At 38.4% G+C, this 20,754-nt stretch overlaps 1 protein-coding gene across 5 annotated transcripts in view; it reads left to right on the top strand.

Annotated features, from left to right (window-relative positions):
• The window catches only part of ARHGEF12 (Rho guanine nucleotide exchange factor 12), a 147,222-nt gene that overhangs the window by 92,810 nt on the left and 33,658 nt on the right, over positions 1-20,754 (top strand). For 4 of the 5 annotated variants that reach the window (XM_039229299.1, XM_039229297.1, XM_039229298.1 and 1 more), the window contains 11 exons: positions 4,417-4,491; positions 7,162-7,254; positions 9,537-9,647; positions 9,933-10,031; positions 15,707-15,749; positions 16,048-16,153; positions 16,580-16,717; positions 17,187-17,219; positions 17,540-17,654; positions 18,317-18,422; positions 20,290-20,502. In XM_039229299.1, the coding sequence (XP_039085230.1) occupies positions 4,417-4,491; positions 7,162-7,254; positions 9,537-9,647; positions 9,933-10,031; positions 15,707-15,749; positions 16,048-16,153; positions 16,580-16,717; positions 17,187-17,219; positions 17,540-17,654; positions 18,317-18,422; positions 20,290-20,502 (1,132 nt within the window). The remainder of the gene's footprint in view (positions 1-4,416; positions 4,492-7,161; positions 7,255-9,536; positions 9,648-9,932; positions 10,032-15,706; positions 15,750-16,047; positions 16,154-16,579; positions 16,718-17,186; positions 17,220-17,539; positions 17,655-18,316; positions 18,423-20,289; positions 20,503-20,754) is intronic. The other variant, XM_039229296.1, reaches the window with a different exon arrangement.

Here is a 20,754-nt window from a genome sequence, read left to right as displayed (position 1 = left end):
AGAGCCCTGCGCAGGGCTTGAACCCACGAACTGCGAGATCATGACCCGAGCTAAAGTGAGCCACCCAGGCGTCCCAACAATGAAAACTTCTTATTGAAGTTTGTGTTAAAAAAAAAAAAAAATTGAAAGCCACCAGTTAAAATCATCATTCAGACCACCTTTTGAGGCTTATGCCCAATGACTCAGTACTTAATTCAGGGAAAATTTGAGGATTTTTGTTTTGTTTTGTTTTGTTTTGTTTTGGAAAAACAGTGCTAGCTGTCTTATGATTGGTAGATAGGCTAAAGGTTTTAATGAAAAATTTCAGTTTTGACTCAAGAAAAAAATATTTATTAGGCATACACACCATATACTGTAATGAGTGTTTTACATTCCTTATTTTAGTTAATTCTCAAAACAGCCTTATGAGGTAATACTATTGTTACCATAATTTTACAAAAGAAAAACTGTTACAGAAGTTAACAAAGGGAGTTAATTAATTTGCTAACTTATCCAGATAGTATGTGATCTGCCTGTATCTAGCTCTAAAGCACCATTATCTGAAATATAAACAAAGGCACTAAGGAGTAAAAATGCATAACTTTTTAGGAGAGCAGTGAAAATTTTACTGGTATTTGGGGCGATGGGTGGAGTGGCTAGAGTTTATCTTAGAAACAGAGGCTTAAGTTCAGGTGGTAGAAGGCTTCAAGTTCTAGCAGTACTGTTTTTTAGGGGGGTCCTGTTCACATTCTCCTTTTATTTTTTTTTTTAAATGTTTTATTTATTTCTAGGAGAGAGAGAGAGACAGCGTGAGCAGGGGAGGGTCAGAGAGAGAGGGAGTCACAGACTGAAACAGGCTCCAGGCTCTGAGCTGGCAGTCAGCACAGAGCCTGACGCGAGGCTCGAACCCATGAACCGCGAGATCATGACCTAAGCGAAAGTCGGACGCTTAACCGACTAAGCCACCCAGGCGCCCCCACATTCTTCTTTTAGATTTACTGCTGCTTCTCTCTGTTTTCAAGGCTCATCTCTACCATTAGAGAGTTTCTTGAGAGGACAGGGACAGTCTTATTTGTTTCTGTGTCTCCAAATTCTTGTAGATCCTAATAATATGAACCAGGAATTCAGAACAAATGGCACAAAAGAAAACTGAATTTTATCTGGTATTTAGAGGAATGTTACAATAAAATATGTGAGTTAGAAATATAACTTTATGGGGGCACCTGAGTGGCTAAGTCAGTTGAGCATCTGACTCTTGATTTTGGCTCAGGTCATGGTCTTATAGTCATGCAGTCGAGCCCCACATCAGGCTCGGTGCTGAGTGTAGAGCCTGCTTAAGATTCTCTCACTCCCCCCACCCCCAACTCCCCCTAAAAATTTAAAGAATAAAGAAATATAACTTGTGAAACACAGAGTGAATTGGCAGGTGTAGAAATAAACATTCCAGTGACTTGAGACTATTTGAGATATACTTGGTGTTTAATAAGTATTTGTTTTTTTTTTTTTTACTTTTTAAAAGTGTTTTTGTTAGTGAGAGAGCACACATGAGTAGGGGAGAGACAGAGAGAGAGGGAGACACAGAATCTGAAGTAGGCTCCAGGCTCTGAGCTGTCAGCACAGACCCCGATGCAGGGCTCCAACCCACGAACCCTGAGATCATGACCTGAGCCGAAATCAGACACTTAACTGACTGAGCCACCCAGGTGCCCCTATAAGTATTTGAATGAACAACAGAATGAATGAGAGTTTGGGCTTTATCTTGCTTGCATTGGAGAGGCACTATCAGAAACATGTCAGTGTGGAAATGAATTGAAATAAAGAGGGAGATCAGTAAGGAAAGAAAACCGCTTGGCTTAATAGGACTTTAGCAAATGTGTGCTGAATGGCTAATAAATGGTTACCATTTATTAACTACCTACTTTGTGTCCACAGTCATGCATACAGTACAGATACTCTCTTAAACTCTCATCATAATATTAAAGAAGCAATATCACTATTTTATAGATGAAGAAATTAAAGCCAGGTAAATAAATGGGTGTTGTGGAAATCCAGGTGAGAGAGAATACAGTGCAGACAGTTCAAGGATATTTATTTACTTGAACACATAACTAGTTTAATTCCTACAAGGTCTGTTCGAAGCTTACGATGTGCTGTGTTTAGCATATGGATTTCCATGTCTGTTTCATTTGTACTGAATTAAGACCACAGGAACCAATGGGTCTTACTGTCTTTTGAATCACTGCTTTTAATTTTTCCCCACTTTCTGCTCACTTTTATAAAATAATATTCTTGTAATGTTTGTGATACCACTGTTACTGTAAAATTTCCTGCGTATGATCCTCTCAGAGAAGGCTGTGAAGAATACCCATGGGCCCAGGTCTCACCACAGAAGCAAGTACATCACAAATCCTCATCTAAAATGTGGAGCATGTCTGATTTTTGTGAATTTGTGGCTGATATTTTTAAAAACTTACTTTGGAAACTTTTAAACCTATTCAAAACTAGAGGCTGACATAACGATCCCTTTTATGTACCTGATCACCCAGCCCCAGAAGTCATCCACAGTTGCTCAGACATGTTTTGTCTGTATCCCCCATTCTTCACACCCTCCAAATACTGGGGTATTTTCAAGTAAATCCATGTCATTATTTCATCAATATATGTCTTTAAGAGAAAAGAGGACTCTTTCAAAAATACAGGTGTAATAACATTATCAAATCAAATTTCTAAGTATGCAGTTTGATTACCCTAATTGTGTCATAATGATCTTTCTGCTGTTGGTTTATCTGAGTCAGGATCTGGTCAAGGTTTGCAGCCTTTGGTTCATAAGTCTCTTAATTTGTTATGTCCTCTTTTTTTTTTCTTGCTGTTCTTTTGTGACAGAAACTGGGTCATGTGCCCAGTAAAACAACCCACATTTTAATTGTATTTTCATGGTGTTGTTTAACATGTTCATCTCTCTGTATTTCCTGAAAGCTGCTAGTGAGATCTAGAATCTTGATCAGATTAAGACCTGTTGTTTGGCAAGAACAATTCATGGGTGGGACTGTGTATATCCTGTTACATCACATCAGGAGGTGAATGTCTGGTTGTCTTTCTCTAACTGTAAGCTTGTTGAAAGTGTGTGGATGATGTCAGTATGGTTCCTTCATAATCAAGTTTTCCATGAAGCTTTTATGTAATGTTTTCACCAGTCACTGATCAAAATGCCTGTATCCATTATTTAATTAGTGATTTCAAAAGGATGGTATTATAATTCTGTCATTCTTTCTGTACTTATTAGATGGAATTATTTTAAAAGAAGAATTTTCTCTTACTAGCTTTTAGGTTACCCTAAAATATAGCCGATACAGGAAATGCAGGATAAATATTTGATTCTTATCCCTTTATGTACCTGTTCCCAGAGGAATTGGTACCCTAACAAAAGCTAAAGGTCACCAGTGTGGGACGTGTCTGTGTGTGTGTGCACACACACATGAGTGCAATATTTTGAATTCGTAGATTTTAACATACTTGCTTATTGTGTTGTAGTTCATTGTGGTCATTATTTCTTTCTGTTGCGTGTCCCTCTTTGGGGCAGTGGGAGCTCCCTCTAGTTGTCTTCTGTGTTCTTTTAATACAACCCCCCCCCCCATAATTTTGATAACAACAAGTTATTAACAGCGCTTTCTGAAGTGACAAGATTATTCTGTCTGTATCTTTTATATCTCTTGTCCAAAACCCAGAGTCATCCATTTCTCCAAGGTGGGGCTTATATTTGAAACTACCATTTTTATCTTGTGCTGTCTCAGCATATGTATAGATAGCATGCATTTTCCCTGTTGGCATTCACACAAAAATCTCCTGCACCACATTTTCAGCTGCTCTGAAGAATGGCCCCCTTGCTGTGGGCGCTCCTCACTCTCCAGAACTGAATCCCACACGCCCTCTTCTTTGTGCTTCGTATTAGGTTGTCCCAAACATACCCTGTGAGTTTTAGAAGAATCTACACGTCACTTTCACACGATACTCAGGAAGAGACAGAAGCTTAATCTCATTCCCATAAATAGGCCAAAATGCTTTTAACTTGAATAGAAAGAAATAGTTGGGGGCAGAGGAGGTTAGAAGTGGTGGATAAGGACAGAGTTTGACTTCGACACAACTAGATGTGGGGTAGTGCATCTAGTTAGGATTATTTGGTAGACATGAGCCCTCAGTCCTGGAGATGAAGTACAACTATTCTGTTAGTATGATATTGTTTATCGGCATAAAACTCAAAAGACCAAGAGAATAAAAGTGCCTTGCCAAAGCCAGGAGAAAATAGTAGCGTGAGTTATTATGCAAGATATTTTGTGGTTTCAAATACAAATGTGAAATCTGGAACCTTATTTTCCACCCTATTTTTCCTTGTCAGTTTTTGGTGAGCCTCTTGAAATGAACTGAATGTCTTTTTTTTAGAGTCCCAAGAGTGCCCTGAAAGAGAGAATTTATCTAGAGGAAACCCCAGAGAAAAGTGAAGTGATTCAGGACACTGTGAGTATGGAGTCCATGAAGTGGTTGTGCTTCCTTTTGCTTTCCTTCTACTTTAGTGACAGACACACCTGAAATTTGTATATTTTGGGATGGGGGTGAAGTGGGGAGAGAAAAAGCTTAAATTGATTCATAAAGATTTGATAAATGGAGAGCTAGCTACTCCATGGTAGTAGTATTAGGTGGCTCAGTGTTACTTTGCATACTGTGGTAAAAAATACATAACATAAAATTTACCATTTTAATAAGTTTTAAGTATATAGCTTATTGTCACTAAGTCATATTGACATTCTTGTACAACCATCATCATATCTGTCTCCAGAACTTTTTCATCTTCCCCAGCTCAGAGTCAGTATCCATTAAACACTGACTCTTCATTCCCCTCTTCCCAGAGCAACTGACAACCACCATTTTACTCGGTGAATTTGACTAGATTGGGAACCTTTTATAAGTAACATCATACAGTGTTTGTCCTTCTGTGACTATCTTATTTCACTTAGCATAGTGTCTTCAGGGTTCATGCATGTTGTAGCATATGGCAGAATCTCCTTCCTTTTTAAGGCTGAATAATAATCCATTGCATGTATATACCACGTTTTGCTTATCCATTTATCTGTCAGTAAATACTTGGGTTGTTTCCACCTTTTGGCTGCCATGGATAATACTGCTATGGCCATGGGTATACAAGTATAGATTCAAGTGCTTTCTTTTAGTTCTTTTGGGTATTTATTCAGAAGTGAAATTGCTGGATTTTGCATTTTCTTATGTAAATACTTTTAGCATTCTGCTTTTGTTTTCTCATTAGATTTGTATAAAGTTTTATCGTAAAAGAATTAAACAGCATATTGTGATCCATCAATTATTAGCAACATAAGAGTTATTGAAAATTCAAAGACATTGAAGTAACTATAAAATCAAAAGTTGTCTTCGCAGTCATTCTGAACAAATTTCTCTTGTTTCACTGTTTTTTTAAAAAAAATTACTAAAGCCTTGGGGTTTAGACAATAAGTAGTAAAAACAGCAGAATCAAGGTTAGAAGACACAAATAGAGGGGTGCAACACAAGGAGGGAAGACTATAGCTACATAAACTTGTATACATGTGCATACTTTCAGCTCTAACTAAGATGCCCATGACCCCCAGATCAGTAGAGCCCCACTGCCCTCGCTCAGCCCCACATCCTGCATGTGCAGCTGCTGTCAGGTTTGAGCCAAACTCATTCTTTCCCTGTTTCTTCCCAAATTTTTATTTCCTTAATACCATATGACCTTTGATTTTAATATTTATGGACTTTATACATCGCATGATTTTTACATTATATGTTAATGTGTTCCCACTGCCTTTTTCCTGCTCTTTATCCGTCCCTGTAAGTGAGTTGACAAGTGGATGAGCTATTGTGCAGGAAGGAGATCCATCAGCCTACATTTTCATGTTTGCAACTTTGGTTCTTTGTTTCTGTACAAAATGATTTTAATTTTGTGTGATTGCTTGAAAATTTTGTTGAATTATGCCAATGATTTGCAACCGGGAGTGATTTTATCCCTCAGGGAACATTTGGCAGTGTATGGAAACGTTTTTGACGGTCATGCCTGGGAGGCTGCTGCTGGCATGTAGTGGGTGGGTAGAGACCCAGGATGCTGCTAAACATCGTACAATGCACAGGACGGCCCCCACAACAAAGAATTATCTGGCCCAAAAATGTCAGCAGTGCCAGGATTGAAAAACCCTGCATTATACACTTAGGAAAATGAATTGAAAATGAAAAAACAAAAAAAAAAAAAAAAAGGGGTTCAGTGACAGCTTTCAATTATGTGACATTAATAGAAGTCTTTGTATTAACCTCTCCACTCATTTCATCTTATCATTTCTATTCTCATTTTTCCTTTGTCTTGTTGTCTTCATTCACTTTTCCTAATCTAGCTTTTTAGAATTGTAATTATTTACATAAGCTGACTTTCTGTCTGGAACAAGGTTTATATGAAATGAATGGAGTACACAGAGATTAGAATCAGATATCCAAGAGTGTAGTGAGCAAAAGGTGTTAATTATTTCCAGAGGAAAGGTTTTTTTTCCCTCCCTAAGAACTGTTGATACTCTTGTGGTTTTCTTTGCTAAAGTGATTCAGTGCCTTGAACATTTGAGAACCACTTCTTTGAAAGTGAAGCACTTAAAGAAAATCAATAAAATAAAATCTTGTCCATCCATGTTGCTACACATGGCCAGATTTCATTGTTTCTCATTGAGGGTGTTATGCTGAGCGAAATAAGTCAGGCAGAGAAGGACAAATATCATATGTTTGCACGTATAGGAGGATTAGGAGGAACTTGACGGAGGAACAAGGGGGAGAAGAAGGGCGGAAATGGTGGGGGAAAGGGAGAGAGGCAAACCATGAGAGACTCTTGAATGCTGACAAAAACTGAGGACTGATGGATGTGGGGGGGAGGGGGGGATGGGCATGGAGGAGGGCACTTTGGGGATGAGCACTGAGTGTTATGTAGAAACTAATTTGACAATAAACTATTTGTAAAAAAAATAAATAAATAAAGTGCTATAAACAGAAAAAAAAAATCTTGTCAGTTTAGTGAACCATTTCTTTTTGATGATTTGGCTTCATTCTTTCTCTGAATTTGACCAACAGATAATTTTTCTGTTCCTTTTCTCTGAATGTTACCAGGATACTCAGTCACTCATCGGGAGTCCCTCTCCCCGTTTGGCACCTCATATTATTGGAGCAGAGGATGATGATTTTGGTACTGAACATGAACAGGTGATTACTTTTTTTCTAAAAAAACAAGCTATTAGTTATTTGAGATGTTTGGTTTGTTATAAAAATTAATACTTTTTGGAGATTGAACGTATCATTTGTAAAGATTGAAGCTGTATCTTAGAGCTAAGATTAATTAATTGCCTGAATCAGTTGTTTATTTTAGCTTTGACCAATAGAAATGACTGTGCTTTTAAAGCTGATAAGAAGTGATTGATTTACACTAAAGTACTTCCTTTTGGGAAAGGAGGGTGTAATTGTAAATATATATTTTTTTGACTTAAAATTCCGATGGTTCAGAAACATGATTGGCTTGTTTCTTAGTTTTATATCCCACAATCTTGCTAATAAACTCACCTACCCCTTCTAGGAGCCTTTTTTTTTAGTGTTTATTTTTGAGATTGAGAGACAGAGTGTGAGTAGGGACAGGCAGAGAGAGAGGGAGACATAGACTTGAAGCAGGCTTCAGTCTCCGAGCTGTCAGCACAGAGCCCAACACGGGGCTCAAACTCACAAACCTTGAGATCATGACCTGAGCTGAAGTTGGACACTTAACCAAATGAGCCACCCAGGTGCCCCTCGGGACTTTTTAAAATACTTTTTTGCGGGGGCTCCTGGGTGGCTCACTGAGTTAAGGATCCGACTTCAGCTCAGGTCGTGATCTCACACATCATGAGCTTGTGAGCTTGAGTCCCATGTCGGGCTCTGTGCTGACAGCTTAGAGCCTGGGGCTTGCTTCGGATTATGTGTCTCCCTCTCCGCACCTTCCCCGCTCACTCTCTGCCTCTCTATCTCTCTCAAAAATAAAACATTAAAAAATTATTTTAAATAAATAAAATTAAATAGCTTTTTGGGATTTTCCACAAAGACAAGCACATTTATTTCTTTGTTTATTTCTTTGTTTCCAATTTGTTTATCTTTTATTTCTTGTTCTTACCTTTATTGTATTGGTTAGGACTTCCACTATGAGGTTGAATTGGAGTAGTAAGATAAGACATTATTCTTGCCTTATTCCTGACCTTAGGGAGAGGATATTTAGTCTTTCATCATTAAGTGTATTGTAAGCTATTGGTATTTTGTAGATATTTTTTATTAGGTTATGGAAGTTTAATTCTGTTTCTAATTTCTGAGAATTTTTTAAATCATGAATGAATAATTGACATGATTGTATGGGTTGTTTTTTTGTTTGTTTTTTAGTTAAGTCTCCTAATATGATAAATTACATTGATATTAGCATGTTGGACCAGCTTTGCATTTCTGGGATAAACCACAGTTGGTCATATAGTGTATTTTCCTTTTCATATATATGTTGCCAGATTCAATTTGCTGTTATTTTGCTGATGATGTTTACATTGTTTCTTATGGGGTATATTGGTCTGTAGTTTTCTTTTTTTTAGAATGTCTTTGGTTTTGATATTTGGGTATTGCTGTCTTCTTAAAATGACTTCAGAAGTGTACCCTCCTCTTGTTTTTTTTTGTTTTTGTTTTTGTTTTTATTTTTATTTTATTTCTAGGATAGAGAGAGACAGAGTGAACAGGGGAGGGTCAGAGAGAGAGGGAGACACAGACTCTGAAACAGGCTCCAGGCTCTGAGCTGGCAGTCAGCACAGAGCCTGATGCGGGGCTTGAACCCACGAACCACGAGATCGTGACCTAAACGAAAGTCGGACGCTTAACCGACTAAGCCACCCAGGCGCCCCTTCTCTTGTATTTTTTGAAAGAGACTGAAAAATTGGTATTATTTGTTTAGATTAACTTTCTTCTCTATTTAAACATGAGAAATTAAATGGAAATTGTGATTCAACGTTACCTGAAGTTGAACTATTAGTTTTCTATGTTCAGTACAGTTATTCTAGGAGTTGTCTCACTTAAAATTATACATCTCCATTTTCATACCACCATTTCCATGATTAGCTCAAAAGAAAAGGAAGACACTTATTTCATTATTGGGCAAAAAGCCTCCCATAACATTTAAAAGTGTTGGTACACTGGTTTTTTACTTACTGGTCATAGACATCTCAGCTCCTCGGTAATTATCTTTTGAACTTGCATTCTCCTAAGATGATCTTTCTTCCAAGCTATTTCCAAGAGATACTAATTTCCAATAAGGAGGGAGAGATTCCATAAGCCTCTGTGCTCCTAAGTTCCAGTGAAATTTTTAAAATCTTGAATTTTTTTTTAGGGTATGTCAAAGTGAAATTTAGGTAGTTGTATGTAACTGAGCTTACCTTATACTTTGCATCTGTGTGGTAGAGTTATTGACATATCATTCTTTCTTTTTCTAGATCAATGGCCAGTGCAGCTGTTTCCAGAGCATTGAACTGCTAAAATCTCGCCCTGCTCACCTGGCTGTTTTCTTACACCATGTGGTTTCACAGTTTGACCCTGCAACGTTGGTAATGTATTTGACAATTTAGCCAATTCAAAGTTCCTACATTGATTCTTATACTGTAAAACTTTGTACTTCTGCAAGATGAGTTTCTAAGCATATACGGATAGATATGCAAGATAGTTAAAAAGTTATTAATTTATTTTTTTAAACTTTGTTGCTTGGTAATGATTACATTGTTTGTAGTGGCCTACTTGTTGGAAAAACTCTGCTACTCTGTGAAGATCTAGCAGATTCTATGTTTCATGATTTCTCACTTTTTTCCTCTTTTCCATTTCTTCCTCTACTACAGCTCTGTTATCTGTATTCAGACCTATATAAGCAGACTAATTCCAAGGAGACTCGTCGTGTCTTCCTCGAGTTTCATCAGTTTTTTCTGGATCGATCTGCAGTAAGTTACCAAGTTAACATTATGTCATCTGCGCTGTCATACATTGAGTTATTGGTCTCCTGCTTCCAGTCTTCCCTTTCATGTTACTGGACATTACAGTTTTGGACTTTCTGACATCTGTATTGTATCTCAGTTACTGATTACTCTTGACTGTTACTCTTATTATTTCTCAATTAGCTGTAGGCTCTGAATTCTCACAGTAGGTTTTAGGAGGTATACACTTATATTTGGGTTTATACATGTGCATAATTAGGATAAGAGAGTGAAAAAGAGAACACACGTGTATACGTATATATTGGGATCTGAAGGATGATACTGGTGTAATGAACTCTGGTTGGCCTCTTTTGAGTTTGGAGGCACAAGTTTAACTAGAAAATGGTGGAGAAGGTCTTACATAAATGATGATAGTGTTTTATTTTATTTTACCAGTAGAAGTCTTTATAAGGTTTTTAAACTAATGAGTTTTATATTCTTGGCCTTGTGGTAAGGTAAGTACCAACCCTGGATAAAGCCTGTAATAGTCCCTGGATAATGGTGCTGCGATTGCTGAGGCCTCTTCCACGTTTGCTCCTCTCTTCCATGACTGTGTCACGACTTCCCTCTCCTGAAATGTCATCGCCTCCTCTCCTGCCCTCTCTCAACTCATGGCCTTGCTGTTCCTTTGAGAAATCTGAAGTATCCGCAGGCGAACTTCTCCCAGATAGTATCAGCCGCCTTCATCATAGCGTATGCTCTGCCCTTTCTCCTGATAATGTGGGGAGACTGTCTTGTTTTATCCAAAGGCGACTCTCCCCCTGTTTACCTGGACTGCATTTCCTTCTGCCTCCTCAACAACATGATCTCGCAATTACCATCCTTCTCCCTGGTATCATCAATTTTTTGTTTTCTGTTGAATCATTCACACTGGCATGCAAACGTTGTGAGTTTAACAGTCCTAAAATAGACATATACCCAGAAACATTTTTGTCTCTACTTCTCCCTCCAGCTCTTGCCGCATTTTCTTTATATTCCTTTACAGAATTGCCTACACACCTATACATTGCAGAATACAGTTACCTTCTCAGTGAGACCTTCCCTGACCAACTACTTGAAATTTTGTCCCCTTCACTTTCTGTCACCTGTCCTGTGTTATTTTTTCCATAGAACTTTTGTTTGTTTATTTTGTCTAAATTCTTACTCTTCTACCCTGAATGTAAAGCTCCATTAGGGTAGATATTTTTGTTCTGTTTGTTCATTGCTATTTCCCCAACACTGAATAGATCCTGGAAGACTGGTCACTGTGATATTTCTTGAGTGAATTAGTTAGGGTTCTGATTACACTATCATTGTTTAAAATATTATAGGGGCACCTGGGTGGCTCAGTTGGTTAAGCAATCTGACTCTTGGTTTTGGCTCAGGTCATGATCTCATGGTTCATGGGTTTGAGCCTCATGTCAGGTTCTGCACTGAGCACAGAGCCTGCTTAGGATTCTCTGTCTCCCTAGCTCTCTGCCCCTCGTCTGCTCTCTCTCGCTCTCTCTATCTCTCAAAAATTAAAAAAAAATAGACTTAAAAAATAAAATATTATATATTATATTCATTAAGATAATTTATTTACATGAAGAAATGACAGTATGTTGAAGTATTTGAATTTCACATTTCCTTTTTTTTAATTGAAGTACTGTTGACATTCAATATTACATTGGTTTCAGGTGTAAAACATAGTGATTTGACAATTACATAAATATAATCTTCATCAAGATAACTATAGTTATCATCTGTCACTATACAGAGTTATTACAGTATTATTGACCTGTATTTCCTGTGCTATACTTCTCATCCCTGTGACTTATTTATTTTTTTAATTTTTCTTGTAAGTTTTTGATTCCAGGTCATTAATATACATTGTTATTTTAGCTGCAAGTATACAGCATAGTGATTCAACAATTCCATATATCACCTGGTGCTAATCCCAAATGCACTTCTTAATCCCCTTCACCTATTTAACCTATCCCCTCACCCCATTTCCCTCTGGTAACCCTCAGTTTGTTCTCTCTAATTAAGCGTTTGTTTCTTGGCTTGTCTTCCTCTTTTTTTCCCTTTGCTCATTTGTTTTCTTAAATTCTGCATATGAGTGAAATCATGGTATTTATCTTTCTCTGACTTATTTTGCTTAGCATTATACTCTCTAGCCCCATCCATGTGTCAGCAAATGGCCAAGATTTCATTCTTTTTTATGGCTGAGTGATTTCCATTGTACATATATATGCCACATCTTCTTTATCCATTCATCAATTGATGGATACTCGGGCTGCTTCCATATCTTGACTGTTGTAAATAATGCTGCCATAAACATAGGGGTGTGTGTATCCCTTTGAATTAGTGTTTTTATATTCTTTGGGTAAATACCCAGTAGTGCAATTGCTAGATTATAAGACAGTTCTATTTTTAACTTTTTGAGGAAGCTCCATACTGTTTTCCAGAGGGGCTGTACCACTTTGCATTCCCGCCAGCAGTGCATGAGTGTTCCTTTTTCTCCATATCCTCGCCAGTACCTGTTGTTTCTTGTATTGTTGATTTTAGCCATTCTGACAGGTGTGAGGTGATATCTCATTGTAGTTTTGATTTGCATTTCTTTGATGCTAAGTGATGATGAGCATCTTTTTGTGTGTCTATTGCCCATCTGGATATCTTCTTTGGAGAAATGTCTGTCATGTCTTGTGCCCATTTTGTAATTAGATTATTTGTTTTTTTGGGTGTTGACTTTTATAAGTACTTTTTATACTTTGTATGCTAACCTTTATGGGATATGTCGTTGCAAATATCTTCTGGTTAGTAGGTTGTCTTTTGGTTTTGTGGGTTGTTTCCTTTGCTATGTAGAAGCTTTTTGATTGAGATGTAGTCCTAATAGTTTATTTCTGCTTTTATTTCTCTTATCTCAGGAGACATATCTAGAAAAAAATTGCTACAGCCAGTGCCCAAGAGGTTACTGCCTGTGTTCTCATCTAGTATTTTTAACGGCTTCGGGTCTCACATTTAGGTCTTTCACCCGTTTTGAATTTATTTTTGTGTCTGGTGTAAGAAAGTGGTCCAGGTTCATTCTTCTGTATTCCGCTGTCCAGTTCTCCCAGCACCGTTTGTTGAAAAGACTGTCCTTTTCCCATTAGATTTTCTTTTCTGCTTTGTTGAAGATTAATTGACCATATAGTTGTGAATTTATTTCTGAGTTTTCTATTCTGTTTTAATTGATCTATGTGCCTGTTTTAGTGTCAGTACCATATTGTTTGATGACTACAGCTTTGTCATATAACTTGAAGTCTGGAATTGTGATGCCTCCAGCTTTGCTTTTCTTTTTCAAGCTTGCTTTGGCTATTTAGGGTCTTTTGTGGTTCCATACAAATTTTAGGATTCTTTGTTCTAGTTCTGTGAAGAATACTGTTGGTATTTTGATAAGTAGTTCTATGAAAAATACTGTTGGTATTTTGATAAGGATTGCATTAAATATGTAGATTGCTTTGGGTAGCATAGACATTTTAACAATGTTTATTCTTCTAATCTTTGAGCATGGAATGTCTTCCGTGTCTTTGTGTTGTCCTCACTTTCTTACATCAGTGTTTTCAGAGTACAGGCCTTTCACCTTGTTGATTTGGTTTATTCCCAGGTATCTTATTATTTTTGGTGCAGTTGTAAATGGGATTCTCTTCGTAATTTCTCTTTCTACTGCTTCATTATTAGTGTATAGAAATGCAACAGATTTCTGTACATTGATTTTGTATTCTGTGACTTTACTGGATTCGTTTATCAGTTCCAGCAGTTTTTTGGTGGAGTCTTTTTAGGTTTTCTATATAATATCATGTCATATGAAAATAGTGAAAGTTTTACTTCTTCCTTACCAGTTTGGATGCTTTTTATTTCTTTTTGTTGTTTGATTGCTAAGGCTTGGGCTTCCAGTATTGTGTTGAATAGAAGTGGTGAAAGTGGCCATCCTGTCTTGTTCCAGACCCGAGGGGAGAAGCTCTCAGTTCTTCCCTGTTGAGTAAGATGTTAGATGTGCTTTTTTCAAACATGGCCTTTATTCTGTTGAGGTACGTTCCCTCTAAACCTACTTTGTTGAGGGTTTTTTTATCATGAATGGATGTTGTACTTTGTGACTTATTTATTTTATAATTGGAAATTTGTACCTCTTAATCCCCACCATTCATTTCACCATTATCCTCCACCCTGTTTCCCCTCTGGCAACCATCAGTCTTCTCTGTATTTATGAGCCTATTTCAGTTCTTTGTGTGTGTTTGCTCATTGGTTTTAATTTTTAGGTTCCATGTTATAAATGAAATTATACAGTATTTGTCTTCTCTGTCTAGACCATTTTCCTTGCATGATACCCACTTGGTCCATCATGAGGTCGTGAGTGGCTAGATGTCATTCTTTTTTATGTCTGAGTAATAATTCCACTGTGTGTATCTACCACATCTTCTTTATCCATTCATCCATCGATGGATACTTAGGTTCTTTCCATATCTTGGCTATTGTAAATAATGCTGCTATAAACATAGAGGTGCATGTAACTTTTTGAATTAGTGTTTTCATTTACTTTGGGTAAATCCCCAGAAGTTAATTTCACATTTCTCAAGAGCTCCAAGCTAAGTCAAATCTTTATTTTGCTGCTTGTGATCTTATTAAATTTATTAGTATTAAAATATTACAGGTGGTTTACTTATTTCATATAAATACAGAAATGAACATGTATATACTTTTTTACATTTATGCTAGCTAGCAATACTTCTAGGAAAGTTGATTTGAGCTGCTGTGTGAGAACTTCAGTGAAAGAGAAAGCTTTTGAAATCCATTTCACTGTTCTTCAGATGAATATTAGAGGTCTCATAATTTTCAGCAGAGACTTATTTTTTAATGTAAAGCTTTAGATCTTATAGGAATTGTTTAAATTCTCAGAGTATATGACAAGTAGGTATACATTACAAAATAAGCATGAAGAGGTTAAGATAATTTCTCTAAATACAAAATAAGTTTTTTCCCAAGACATTTCCCAGATTGATGAGAGGGATTACACAGCTCTGTTTTAATGGGACTGGAAACTGCAGTTATTATGGGGAAAATTCTAGCTGAGAAGAAGTTAATTATGACACGGTTACCTTACTTAGCTCACTAGTAAGAACTACAGATGGTTATTGGAGATTTAATACTGCAAAGCCTCAACATTGACATCCAGTACCTTCTCATTGGGGCATGAATGTTGTAACGGTTCTTTAACTTTACATAGAAATTTACTGGTAACACGTGGTCAGGAGTCTCAAGTACAGGAAAAAAAGTCATGGTTATATATATACATATATACATATATGTATATATATGACTAAATTTTTCATATAATACATACACAGTTTCAGTTTTAGCTACATAGCTATATTGATTCAAATGATGTATAATAAGTGATTATATTAACCGGTGATTATAGATATTTCCTGTATATGATCCTTGGGGAAGGGACTTACTTTCATGTTGAAACAGTGGGACAGTCCAGAGCTGTGAAATTTGGATGGGATAAGTGAGCTTAAATCTGAATGTGGTTGTAAAAATAGTTATCCAAGTTGTATCTCTTCACTTCATACAAGTCCTTATATATATATCTTGAAAAGTCCTTGGTGTCATTTCACTTTTTGTTTGCATTTTTGTTTTAGCACCTGAAAGTTTCTGTTCCTGATGAAATATCAGTAGATCTAGGTAAGTATGCAGAATCAATATCCTGGATAATTATGTCTCTGTTAGGTATTAGCACAGCTCATCTCTAATGGTTTTATCTGTCACGTGGTAACTAGTAGATCATCAATCACAACAGAAATAGAGTCTATGATACATTAAAGGTGTGTTAAATGGAACTGTGAGGCCAAAAACAAAATGCACTGAAGACCTTCTCTTTGTCTTACCCCGAGTTTGCACCAAATAGCATTGATTTGTTGCCAGTTATAATGCACAGAATATACCTTCACATCCCGTAACTCCTTGCCTTTTCTTTATGCAGAAAAAAGAAGACCTGAGCTTATACCTGAGGATCTCCACCGCCACTATATCCAAACTATGCAGGAAAGAGTCCACCCAGAAGTTCAGAGGCACTTGGAAGATTTTCGGTAAGCTTGGTGGTAAATATAAGCTGATAATGGTTATCCTGAATTAACTTTCTGTTTAGGTACAGAAAGGTTACACATTAAGTCCTTGGCTTAGCATCTGGTCTCTATCACTGTGGTTAAAACATAATGAATATCTGGAGTCGCAGAGTTGACATGGTACTGAGCCCACAGCCCCCGTTCCATACGCTGTCAGGCTTTGAGCTCAGTGCGCTTCTAGGCTAAGCGTGTTCCTTCACTATGTGTGTTCTGTCGAGTGATCGCCTCTAGAATTCTTTTCCTCTGGTGTCCTAGGTGACAGGGGCCCCAATATAGAAAACTGTGACATTTCGCCTGTTGCTAGAAACTCCTAACCGTGGAAACTCTGATGAAACATCTCCAGAGGTCCTTCTCTGCACCACCTCAGGAAGCTTCTCCTGTTCCCTTTAGGCAGAAACGTAGCATGGGGCTCACCTTGGCTGAAAGCGAACTGACAAAACTCGACGCAGAGCGAGACAAGGACCGGGTAACTTTGGAGAAGGAACGGGCATGTGCGGAGCAGATTGTTGCCAAAATTGAAGAAGTGTTGTAAGTAACAGAAGCGTGTGCAGGCACACATCTCTCCTGAGATGCTCGTTATGCTTAAAGCACCCTTTGAACAAACTCAGAAGGGGAGTCAGACTGTGTATGTGGAGCCATGTATTTGGACTTTAATGTTTTAATTTTTAAATTTTGCTGATGTTTTAGAAAAGTTCCTGTGTTTCTTTTCCTGGGTGTTGGTAAAATGAGTAACTAACTATAAAATGTCTAACTGACCAAAAACACTTTAGTGGTTTCAGTTCATGGGCTTTGAAACGGTTTGAGGCCAGAAAACCTTTACAGTGGATGACATGAGTGAGAAAAACCTATAATTCTTCCCCTGGAGGGTTAGGGTTCTTCTGCTATTTCATGCCAGGTGACAGAGATTGAGCTCTGTTCTGTTGCTTCAGGTATCTGAGTTAGTAACAACTCCTTTGTTAAACCTTAATATTTAATTTTGAAATATTTTTGTTTTTAGGATGACTGCTCAGGCTGTAGAAGAAGATAAAAGGTAATATAACTGGGGTTTCTTCCAAGAATTTTACAAAAAAAGAAACTGTCTTTTCTCCTGTAAGTCCTAAATTATGATTTCTTTCTTTTAACTTCAAAATATAGACTGTCTCCCTCTGGTGGCCTCTCTTTTATTCAACTAATATTCTAGTGTCCTGAGTAGAGTCCTTTTCTGTTTGCAACCAGTAGATACTTGCTTAGTCTTTCCTCGATGAATGAATTCTAAGAATTCCAGTATTGGGTTTTTTAAAGTCATTTCATGTCTTTATTCTACCCACCCTCCCTTCTGAGTCCTTATTTGACTTAATCCTTTTCCTCCAGTTCAACAATGCAGTATGTTATCCTTATGTACATGAAGCATTTGGGAGTAAAAGTGAAAGAACCTCGAAATTTGGAGCACAAACGAGGTCGGATTGGATTCCTTCCAAAAATCAAGGTAAGACTGGATACTAGTGTGTTCAGGTCTCCATGCTTCTTTACACGGGGTTGCAGTGCCTTCGTTTGTCTTAGTATTTACCATTTCTGCAAGTTAGTGTTGGGTGTGCTAATGTGTGTAAGATGGGAAACTAAAAAATCTAGAGAGATCCAGGCCTGTGAACTAACAATCATACAGTGTGAGGAGTGCAGGTAGCACTTTACGCCAAGGGCCGTCACAGCTCTGTCACGGCCTCAGTCTTTCTTTTTATGGCACTGGTCACAGTTTGTGATTATTTATGTTTATGTTTAGTTTTTGTCAGACTGTGCAGCTGTGTGAGGGCAAGGGCCTTCTTCATCATGTCCCCAGCTTTTAGCACAGTGCCGTCACACAGGAAGGGCTTGTTGTTTGTTCAACAGAGGAACGAATGGCTTGGAACAAGCTCCCAGTAAATCTGTTGTATAAAACTACCTTTTGTTTTTCAAAATTGTCAGCTCAAAACAGGTTGAAAAGACGTCTTGAATTTGACGTCTCCACGGTACTGTGTGCCGGCCTCTAATGAGTGCTGTGCGTCTCTCACATGTAACCAGTTCTTGCAGTCGACCGTTAGAATTGGGTTTCTGAGTTTGAAGAACTCCACTCTGTTGTGTGTCGCTTATCTCTCTGATTGCACCTGACTCTAGCAGAGTATGAAGAAAGATAGAGAAGGCGAAGAAAAAGGGAAGCGCAGAGGATTCCCCAGCATCCTGGGACCCCCAAGGAGACCCAGCCGTCATGACAACAGTGCAAGTATGTTACGTTGGAAATGGCGTGTTCTCACCAGCTCCCGCTGTCTTCCTTCAGAGGCTCAGTTAGCTAGAATGAATTGCTGGGGAAGGGTGTTCTTGAAATGATTCCATTGAACTTCCAGTGTGCCTTGTGGGCATTCAAGGTTATGTCTGAGCTAACTATCCTCATGTGGCTCTATAATTATCTTAAACATCTTCTTTAGGGGCGCTGAGTGACTTAGTCGGTTAGGCATCCAACTTCTGCTCAGGTATGATCTAGTGGTGTGTGAATTCAAGCCCTGCGTCGGGCTCTGAGCGGTCAGCACAGCCTGCTTCCCATTCTGTGTCTCCCTCTCTCTCCCCCTCACCAGCTTATGCTTTGTCTCTCTTTCAAAAATAAATAAACATTAAAAAAATTTTTTTAAATCTTCTTTAATTATAGTATTTTCTCAGTTGTCCATAACACAATTTACTTACCTATTCTAATTTTCTTTGCATTCAACTTCTGTTTGTTAAATTAAAAAAACAAAATGTGAGTGGATTTCTCCACCATTCTTTGTTTAATCTTTTTATACACATATTACTCACTCTCTCCATACTTCTATAATTTCTCCACCTCTCCATTGTGCTTTATTTCCTAATCTCCCTCCACCCTCAGGCCTAATAGAGAGAGATCAGGCCTCTGCAGGAGAAATAGGGAGGGTGGTACCACCAGGAGGGAAATTAGGTCATATAATGGTCTTCACCCGGGCAGCACCACATTTGAAAATATTGGTGAAGTTGGAGTGGGGGTGGCATTGTGATAACAGTGGTACTGGATGTTCGACACTATGAGGAATTCTCAAATACCAGTAGTGCCCCTTGCTGAGAATTGATGAAGGAAATATTTAGAGAAGAGGTTGAGGAGGATGGAGTATTTCTTTATATATATATTTTTTCTTTTTTGGAGAGAGGGAGCATGTATGTGAGCAGGGTAAAGGGGCTGAGGCAAAGAGAGGAACTTAAGCAGGCTCCACGCTCAGTGAGCATAGAGCCTGACAAGGGGCTCAATCCTATGATCCTGGGATCGTAACCTGAACTGAAATCAAAAGTTGGAGGCTCAATCGACTGAGCTGCCAGGTCCTCCAAGAATGGAATATTTCATAGGTGCTGCTCATGAGTTCCAAGGGATATAGAAGAAGAATTTTAGGACTTCAGGAAGGAAGAATTTTAGGATTAGGGATGTACAGAGCTGTGTGAGGGTACACAGTGCGATGGCAGGTGATGACCTGCATGTCTTTACCTTCTCATGGTCACTGATGGAAGCAGGGGCGGTGAGCAGGCTGCAGATTAATCTCAGTAGTCTCTGAGGCATGTTATGATGATACAGCTGTGGATGCTGGGGGAGGGGGGCAGGGGCTTCCCGAGGCTCACAGAAGGCTCCATCTTCACTTTCACAAGTGAGTACAGCTCTGTGTGTCTGTCTCTCAGCACACTCCCTCCCCCACCAGTGCTTTCGTCTTTTCTTCCTCTTGTCTCTCCCTCTCATCTGCCCCCTTCTTCTCCCTTTCTCTTCTGCCCTCCTCCACCTTCCCCTGCCTTCCTTTCTCTTTCCCTCCCTCCTTTTCTTTCTTTCTTCCTTCCTATCTTCCTTTTCATTTTTCTTTCCTTCCTTTCTTTTGCTCTATTTCTCTCCCTTTATTTTTCTTTCCTTCCTTTCTTCTCTTTTCTGTCTTTCATTTCTTCCTGTGTTGTCTGTCCATCTGTCTATCTCTCACCCAGTAATAATTGATAAATATTTTTCTAGGGCCCAGCATGTTCCAGACAATTTTTAGATCTTCTTCTTCTTCTTCTTTTTTTTTTTTTTAGATTTTTGCAACATAAATTGGTAACGATTGCTTTCTGTTCAGTTGGCAGAGCTATGGAACTACAGAAGCAGCGGCACCCTAAGCACTTATCCACGCCGTCTTCTGTGAGTCCTGAGCCTCAGGACTCTGCCCGGTTGCGCCAGAGCGGGTTAGCCGGGGAAGGAACAGATGTTGGGTACCTGCCAGCCAACTCCGTGGCCTCTGGGGCTTCCGGGGCCACTCTTTCCCAGGAAGGAGGGAAAGAGAATGATCTGGGTGAGCTAATGCTATAGTGCAACTTAACTGAGTCTCAGGATTTTAAAACAGTCACACTAAGTCAGCAGTAGAGTGGCATATTATTTTAATCAAGGCCGAATCCCCGTTTAACTTCATTTTAACATTTTAGTATCTTCTGCAGCTGGTGATAAATCTGTGCTAAGCGATCATTTTGAATTCTCATCAATTCAGAAATATTGATCGAGCCCTCTGTCAGATATTAGCTCTGTATCTGATGCTAGGACACAGAAA

The sequence above is a fragment of the Hyaena hyaena genome, unplaced genomic scaffold (assembly GCF_003009895.1).
Source record: "Hyaena hyaena isolate Hyena2069 unplaced genomic scaffold, ASM300989v1 scaffold_37, whole genome shotgun sequence".
NCBI lineage: Eukaryota > Metazoa > Chordata > Mammalia > Carnivora > Hyaenidae > Hyaena > Hyaena hyaena.
Note: the sequence above shows the minus strand (reverse complement) of the source record. Positions and strands in the feature narration are given on the sequence as shown.